An 8,981-nucleotide genomic window follows, 5' to 3' on the forward strand; every position below is an offset into this window, starting at 1 on the left:
TGGGACAGTTTTTGCTGAAACCCGGTGAAAGAAATTAGACTATTCGAATTCTGTGCAAAAAAAATAGGATAATTAAATCGAATGGTCCGAGTTGTGAGGGGGGGGGAATTTGAATTTCAGGAGTGACTAATCGGACCGTCTGATTAGTTTTTTTTCTCTAAAATCAAATCGGACCTCCGAATTTGGTTAGTAAATATTTTTTTTGAATACGTTAAAGGTAATCGCTGGGTCCGAGTTGATTATAATATATTTTTTTAACATTATATAAGTGTGGGTAGCTCGTATTGGACTGATTAGAGTAGTTCAATTCATCGTCTTCTTCCCTCAGCACCTCCATCTATCTTTCTCTGTTCTTTCGAACGAAGAAAAATAATTTGACTTTGAAGTTTATTCATGTGAGTGAGAAAAATGGATGATAGAGTCTTACTCAAAGTATATTATTTTGGTCAGATTTTGTTACAAACAGTTGAAGGAGTGAAATTTATTTGTGAAAATCCGTTAGATATTGTTATTCCATTCACAATCTCATTCGAGGAACGAAAAGGTGTGATTTGTGAGAAGATAGAATCTGGGTTGTCTAGGAGAATATCATGTATTTTATACAGGTATTCCATACCGGTATTTGGTGGATTCGTTCAATTTCAGACGAAATATGTAACTGATGAAGTGAGCATGCAAGAGATGTTTTCAATGTACATTGAAAGTCGCACTCAAATATCGTTCATTGAGGTGTATGTTGAATTCGAACAATCTGAAGCCGGCCGAAATATTGAATAGAAAGATTACAACAATGACAGTGAGGAAGAGTTTGAAAGTAATTATGGAAAGATTACATTGAAGTTCATTATTAACAGGTGTGCCAGGCATGCAGATCATCCCCAACTGTACTGTTCGATACTGCTAAAATCACAAAGCAAAGGCAGGAACTTCCAGTGCATAGATGTCCCAGACTTGTCACCAAACAAGACTGTACCAAATAATAAAATAATGTGGCACTTCACGTACCTCTGCATGCTGGTTTCGTCAACCAACTGTAATCGTTCTTTTAGATCTCGAAACCATGTCAGTTTTATGCAGCTTGCTCTACAGTCCGACTTTCTCGGTGCAACCCCAAATTGCTGCAAACACTCCGCCTCTAAGGCTTTAAAACTATTCATAGTCATCCCTATAACTGGAAAATCGTCTGTTGGAAGACCAAGAATAACAACAACATCTTCTAGTGTCACAGCACATTCACCAGCAGGAAGGTGAAAGGTATGTGTGTTTGGATGCCACCTTTCGACTAGAGTATTTACCAGTACTTTCTGACATTAAACTACTCCAATTTGAAAAACATGCAAGAAACCAGTAAACCGTAAATGCTCCTCAACCCTATCATTGTATCAATCCGGAGAGAGTGGGTGATCACATATCAAATACCGTAAACTCTATAAAAACATATCAGATTATTAGTCAAATCATTAACAATTCTTAATTTACTACTAAAAGATAATAATTATCTAACTAGGGCAACTAATTTATTAAACTTATGCTAAACTTTTTGTTAATTAGCTAATTTAGTAATTATCATATATGACTAACCTAACCTACTAATTAATTAACTATCATTATTAAGTAATTTTCATAATTAACTAAACAAGACATAATAATTGAAATCACAAAGCTATGATATATAATTTTACTAAATTCAATTTAAACAAATGATTTTACTTAATCTAATTTACTAAAGCTCCGAGTAATTAACTTAACTGCTTAATTTAATTAACAATCCTATAAATTATTTTGAATGCTTTTTAAAATATAAAAAATTACGATATTATTATTATACATATTTTACTCATTCTGTTCTCAACTTGAGCATTGAATTACATATTTATTTATTTATTTAGTCACTAACAACAAACTACCTTACTACTAATAATAACTAATAAATAAATCCAATTCTAGTTTAACTAATAAAATTTCACTTCATTAAACCCTCATCTATACTAACATATTTATGTCAATTAAAAATCTAACAACAAACAAAAAATTATTACAAAAAATTCTACCTAATTTACTCAAAATTCCCCAAATCATTTCTAAAAATTATACAACTTAAACGTAATAATTAATTATAATTTCTGAAATTATTACAAAATATTCTAAACATATATTTTTACTAATCTATCACATTACATTAATTTAAATATTATTGTTAGAATATAATTATGATCAATTAGGATCAATTAGAATTATTTAGTAGATCTAAATATTTATTATAGAATATTACGTCTTTATTATTACGATTCTTTTAGTCCCTATAAATACCCTTCTATATTGTATCATTCCACACAACTTGTATAGATAATTTGAATACACAACTTGAACACACTCAATAATACACAAATCTTTCCTCCATTTTTGTCTCTTATTTCTAATATGGTATCAGAGCCATGGTATCCTCCTTGAAGAAAATATGTTGTTTTCTTTGCGATGAAATCATCGCAGTTTTTGTACTTTTTTCTATGCCATTTTTTCTTACCTTTTGTCACTCCATTGATACTTTTTCACCTCACCGACTAGCCTGTTTTCTCTGTCTTGTATTTTTCCGAGTCGAAAGATCAAACACCATTGTCATCCGCTGCTTACCTATTCTCATGAAGAAATCATATAATTTTCGCTCTCTTTCGGCAGTTCCATCTGCGTTCTCTCGTGACAGTTTCGTCTACATTCTTTCGTGGCAGTTCCATCTACGTTCTCTTGTGGCAGTTCTGTTTATGTTCTCTCATGGCAGTTCTGTCTGTATTTTCTCGTGGCAGTTCCGTCTGCACCCGTTTTATCAGTTTATGTAGTTCTTTTTTTCTCTTTATTTCGTTGTTTTAAATAAATTTTAAACTCAAGTTGTCACTTGAGTTTGAGGGGGATGTTAGAATATAATTATGATCAATTAGGATCAATTAATATTATTTAGTATATCTGAATATTTATTATAGGAGATTATGTCTTTATTATTACGATTCTCTTACCCCTATAAATACCCTTCTTATTGTATCATTCTAGACAAACTTAAATAGACAACTTGATTACACTCAATAATACACAAATCCTAACAATTATCATTAATTAAAAAGTTCACTAATCAACTATATATATATATATATACTTTCAATAATAAATTCCTAAGTTCTAACGATAATCACAATTTCTTAACCTATATGTTCCTAAATTTATTTTCTAACAATAATAATAATAATTCTATAACATATAATATTTACTTCATTTAAATATATATTCCTAAATTTCTAAAAATAATAATAATAAATCTGAAATATAAAAAAAATTTAAAAACTAAACTTACATAACCAGGGTGGCTGAGATAATGTATAATATGAAGTTCATGACGACTAACATCTTTATATTTTTATTTTTTTGGCATTGTGAATTTTTTTCTTCAAGTTTGCATGAAGAACAAGGGGTTTTGGAGGCTGAAGAAGAAAAAGCGAGGAAAGGGATTGCTACTGGGGTTCACTATGAAAGTGACACGGAGGAAGTGAGTTGAGGTTCCAGGAAGCATGTTGGTATAAGGGGGCACCGCTCTGGAGGGCAATGAACGCGCAACATGTGGCTGAGACCGCACAAATCAGACGGTTCGAGTTGTGCCCTCTAATCGGACCGTCCGAGTTCCTACCACCAAATTATCTCTCCGTCCGATTTCAGTACTTCTGACATCACATGCAGGTAAAGCACCCATGTTCTCCATAACGCGGTATCACACCAAACTTCTCTCCATATAAAATAAAAAAGTGGAAAAAGAGAAGTGATTTTTTTTTTGTATTGAAGAAGTGATCGTTTCTTTTTTTTGTTTAATTACTCTGTTGGTCTTTGTAGTTTCGCAAAATTTTCAATTAGATCCCTATACTTTTTTTTTCCTTTTAATTGGGTCCCTATACCATATTAAATTTTTTAATTAAGTCCTTATTAACGGTAAAAATTAAAAAAACGTTTATAAAATATAAATTTACTAATTTACCCTCACCCCTTCTCTTCTTTTTTTCACCCTCACTTCCATCATCTTCTCGACCTCTTTTTCTGTCTCCACCCTTTTTCTACCAACAAGCTCCCTTCTTTCATGGCAGAAATGGTCTTACAACACAAATTTAAAACTAAAATTTTTGCCATAATTAATTTTTAGCATGATCAAAAATAGAATTTTTGTCATGACATAATTATTTAATTAGAAACAAAATACATATATAATTAAAACTCATAATCAGAATTTTTTAACACAATCAATTTTGCTACATCTTTTTTCATGTAAGCAATTGAGATTGGCTTTGATTTTGAACTTAATAGTATACGAGATGTGCATCCAAGTGTCTACGATTTCCAATGAATAGAAAAAGGATAAAAGAGATGAGAATTGTGTGAGGCGTGAGACGTGAGCATCTTTTACAGCTTTATTGAGTCAGCATCGAAAGATGGACAATGGCAAACAAATGAGGGAGGTGCAAATATTATTAAAATATTTTTGGTAATCCAGTTTTACATTAAAAATCGGAGCCTCTAAGTTCGAATTGTTTTCCCCCAATTCTAAAACCAAGACAATGTGAAAAAATCGAATAAGGAGGTGGAAGAAGAAGTTATAAATACAGAAAAGGGAAAAATGAAAAGAGATTTTTGCAAGCCATTAATTGATATTAAAGAATAAGAAGAATGAAAACAGAGAGAGCCACCAAAATAGAAATGAGAAAAAGAGATCGAGGAAACCGCAAAGGAGTAATGAAAATAAATAAGCGAGTTTTCGATTTCCTACAGAAGAAGAAAATGTAAGGAAGGAGAGAAAAAGAGATGAATCAGAGAAGCTATAGCCAGCAGATAGAAACGAACATCAAAATTGGATTCACCGCTGCAAGGTTGCAATGAGGAGAATCAAACGCACACAGTTCCAGCTCTGATTAACTTTGTTTAGTTTCTCACCTAAATCTGGTTCCCCTGTCGCATGAGACGGAGAAAGCTTCCCGATTTCAGTTCCTATGCTCTGCAGAAATGCGAATCTATGTCTAAAATCCAAATAAAGACGATATTTCAGAGCTTCTGTCTCCGACTATGGCTGTAAAATCCAGTCGGCCACGATCGTCCCTGTAATACAGGACTATCGAAGTTCAGAACTCCAAAATCCGTGATTTTTCAAGAAAAAAATGGTGAGAATGAAGGTGAGAGAGAGAGGCTGGAGTAGAGGAGGGAGACAGAAAGGTGGAAGAAGAGTAAAGGGTTAATTTTGTCATCTTCAAAATAAAAAGGGAGACACAATTTATGAATTTAGAAAAAATTGAGAGAATATTCAATTTAGGAATGGAATATTCTGTTAAATCAAACGGTTTTATTACGGTAGGGATCTAATTTAAAAAAAAAATTTTGGTGCAGGGACCCAATTAAAAGGAAAAAAAGTAGAGGGATCTAATTGAAAATTTCGCGAAACTATAGGAGAGAATAATTAAACATTTTTTTTTTGGATATTAAAGAAGTGATCTTTAATCGTCATGGATTAAGCTTTCTTTTTTTACTTATGGTAATATAGCTCATGGGCCATAGGAGAGGCCATGCATTTTTAAAGGGGGCTACTCTTTAGCATTTTTTAACATAATATTTGTCAAAGATAAATTTGCTGGTATTTGACATAAACACGCATACTTTAATTTCTTAATTATATAGTAACAACTAACTAGGAAAAAGCATTAATTAAAGCAAGCTTGGAAAAGCAAATTGAAATTCAGTAACCGCAGTAGTTGGGATCATCATGATCACGGTGGCAGCACTTGTAATTGACGGAAGTAACCTCCATGACACGGCCGCAAGTAGGATTTGGGCAGGTAATTGTTGCAATGACACTTGAGCTATTGATCACGGAGCAAGGTTGTTGACGTTCAGATATCTCGTTTTCCTTATTATGATAGTATTCCGTCAATGGAATGTCAAACCCCTCTTTGATGGGAACTTTATCCTTCCAATTCTGGAATTGAGAAAGGGTTTGATACATGGGGTCGCCATGAGCAAAGAGCTTGATGTTTCTGCCTTTGGTGAGAATGACCCATCCCTGTGGATCTCTCTTGAGGCACAGCAAGTTTCTTGCAATCTCTTGGATTTCGCAGTTGAGGGGATCCTTGTGCTGCTTGTTTTTCTGGCTCTTCCTTTCTACGCTCACCCAGAAGCTGAAAACATCGTTGCTGGGACTTCTTTTTCCTAGATTATGGTAATCTATTTCCACATCTGCTGCTTCTATGTCCTTATTCTTCTTCAGTTTATTCACTCCACTTGTGAATTTTTGGACCCAGTTGTCGCTGCCTCCATATATGAACACGTATTTTTCCCGTTTCGGCTGAATCAAACGGTAAAATTAAATAGGAAAAGTATATATGCATGTTGAGAAACAACCAAAATAAGCAATTAATCAACCGACAAATATTTGCACCTTCAAAATATGAAGATTGGGGAGTTAACATTCTTAGTGAAAGGAAAATAAAAAATTGACATGTGTTTCTCTAAAAGATTATACTTCTAAAATTTGATATAATTTTGTATTTAACATCTTAATATTAAAAAATAAAACTGTAAATGCAAAACTAGTACCAAAATTAACTTTTATAATTAATTACCTCTATTGTAGGATTGACTTTCTTAATGGCATCCCAAAGCCAAGTCCATTTTTTATCAAGAGCAGTTCCATCTTCTTTCCTGAAAGGAAAAGCATCGATCCCCCATTGAAAGATCAAGTCCAATGCGTTTTCATTTATCCTCCTCCCATGAGGACCCAAAACTGGAATAATAGGTCTGTCATGGATATCAAATCCGTAAGGACGAACAAAATCATCTTCTATTATCCTTCTGCCTGGCAACTCACCCAAGTACTCCACTGAATACCATTTGATGTTATAATTCCTCTTCAGATTCTTGAACCGTTCCTTACTCCCTTCTTCCCACTTATGCACTATTGGGATCCACAGAATCTTAAACTCATCTCTATGATAACCCCCCTTCTCTTTCTTGTCGTTGTTTGCCAGCAACCCATCGTAGATAGAATTTACGAGCCGAATCTCATCCTCAATTCTGTCCAAGGTCGAAATGAAGAGTAACACGTATTTCCCCTTGAAGATCTCCACACCCTGTTATGATATTTGATGGATTTTCAATAAGAGAAAGTTCAGAGCTAGCAGATTACATCAGATTTTAGTCAGCATTTAGTTTTTAAAACGTGTTATATTTAGATTTTGTTTGAACTTATGTACAAAACAATTAGTGCTGACTAATAATTAACAGCCTAAACTGATAAAATATGCTAGTTATATGTAGTACTATTGTTTCAATAATTAATATCATTCGATTAACTCTCCAATAAGAATGCAAATCAAAGAGAGAAAGTTAAAGTAAAGTGACCTTTTTAACTTGATCGAGGCCTTCATGAATTTGGGGTTGCGGACCAGTCTTAGGGTCCATGATCAAAGCCCTCAAAACTTCTACAATATCTTTAGGATTTTCAATTATTTTTCTTCTACGAACCTGGGAATCACCTAGGTGCTCTATACCAAATCAAAGAAACGCATTTCTATTAGCTGAAGGAAGGAGCTACCTACTAGAGTAGGAAAAAATTAATTAACCAATGCAATTGTATTATATAAAAAATTCTTAGTTGTTTTCCTAATAAACAAAATAATTTACTCTCTCCAATAAATTTATAGGATGTATATTGAACTGACTTTATTAAAATATCTGACAGTGACTTGTTATTTAATTAATAAATTAGCAAAAGAATTATAATTTATTGCCAAAAAAATATATAAAAATTGTTACTGTAAGTAATTATATATATATTGATAGATTCTAGTATGGTTAGGTTATTCTGATCACGATAATTATATAAAAAGTGTGGTTAAAATTAAAGTTACATTTCTTATATTTTAATAATATTTTTTTAACAATATTATTTAAAAAATATTATTTAATAATAAAAAAATATTACTTTAATTTTAACAATATTTTTTAAAATATCATGGCCATCATACCCTACCTACCGAAACATAACCATACGCATATATATTAACCTTTCTGCTTCATGCATGTTTCCAGATACCCTGCCAAACTGTCATCAGCCATAGTAAGCTTCTCCTTAAACTCTGACAAAGTATAGCTCCTAAAAAATAGAAAAAAAAAAATTTAAAAGTATTACACCATAGAATAATTCCAATGAAAGTATATTCAATCTATATGGATGCAAATGAATGTGTTAACTTACGGTGATGGTGAGAGGAGGTTTGCTGTGGAAGCAACAATGGAAGCAATGGTCCAATAAACAAGGAGAGGGATGGATTTTAAGGCGTCATTGAGGGCAGGAACATCTTCTTCTTCAAAGTCTTCGGCGGACAAGTCAGCCCAGTGGTTGATGTGAAAGAGCACTGCTTGGCCTATGTGTCTCACCAACTCCGTCACCTGGTTCGCAGACTCCTTCCGGATTTGGATTTGGTTCAGCTGTCTCAGTGAGGTTCCCGCAACGTCCGATGCTGCAGGTAGAACTGCCCTGTCCAGGTACACAAAGTTGCCGTATTCCAAACAGAATGCCGCTAGCGTTATCATCACCTTTGCGTCCCAGGAATAGCGCCTCAACTGCTGCAGAATCCACATTGTTGTTTGGTGCGCGCATAGCTTTGAACTCTGCGTCGCTATCATCTATATTCATGGATCATGAAAACAATAATAACTATCACAAAAATTTATTTCAAAAAGAATCAGTAGAACCAGCAAATTTTATAATTTATAACTATTAATTATTTATTATTAATATTTTTAATGGTATAAAATTATAATTAATAGTGTAGGATTATTCATTTTTTTTATTGATGATTAAATGTTGGCCAAATTTTAATAAAAATACTGACGTTCTAGACTTTTTCTTTAAAAAAATTATTAATTAAATTTCAGTTTCTTATATCCCAATTTTTTTTTATTGA

The 8,981-nt window shown here is 32.8% G+C and overlaps 2 protein-coding genes across 2 annotated transcripts; both read right to left on the bottom strand.

Annotated features, from left to right (window-relative positions):
* LOC107615846 (serine/threonine-protein phosphatase 7 long form homolog) lies at positions 873 to 3,742 on the bottom strand. Its single transcript, XM_016317867.1, has 3 exons — positions 3,703 to 3,742; positions 1,420 to 1,427; positions 873 to 1,304 (listed from the first exon to the last, which is right to left on the bottom strand). Exons 1-3 carry the CDS (start codon positions 3,740 to 3,742, stop codon positions 873 to 875), a joined length of 480 nt encoding a protein of 159 aa, XP_016173353.1.
* On the bottom strand, positions 5,595 to 8,722 carry LOC107615845 (protein SIEVE ELEMENT OCCLUSION B-like). The gene is made up of 5 exons (XM_021112408.1): positions 8,270 to 8,722; positions 8,079 to 8,167; positions 7,414 to 7,556; positions 6,636 to 7,142; positions 5,595 to 6,358 (listed from the first exon to the last, which is right to left on the bottom strand). Exons 1-5 carry the CDS (start codon positions 8,698 to 8,700, stop codon positions 5,753 to 5,755), a joined length of 1,776 nt encoding a protein of 591 aa, XP_020968067.1. The 5' UTR covers positions 8,701 to 8,722; the 3' UTR covers positions 5,595 to 5,752.

Source organism: Arachis ipaensis, chromosome B09 (assembly GCF_000816755.2).
Source record: "Arachis ipaensis cultivar K30076 chromosome B09, Araip1.1, whole genome shotgun sequence".
NCBI classification, from domain to species: Eukaryota; Viridiplantae; Streptophyta; class Magnoliopsida; order Fabales; family Fabaceae; genus Arachis; species Arachis ipaensis.

Coding starts and splice junctions, on each gene's coding strand:
- LOC107615846 (XM_016317867.1), bottom strand. CDS start 3,742: ATGGAGAACATGGGTGCTTTACCTGCATGTGATGTCAGAA.
- LOC107615845 (XM_021112408.1), bottom strand. CDS start 8,700: ATGATAGCGACGCAGAGTTCAAAGCTATGCGCGCACCAAACAACAATG. Junction 7,557..8,078: donor AACATGCATGAAGCAGAAAG/GTTAATATATAT, acceptor GATTTGGTATAG/AGCACCTAGGTGATTCCCAG. Junction 6,359..6,635: donor AAGTCAATCCTACAATAGAG/GTAATTAATTAT, acceptor CGTTTGATTCAG/CCGAAACGGGAAAAATACGT.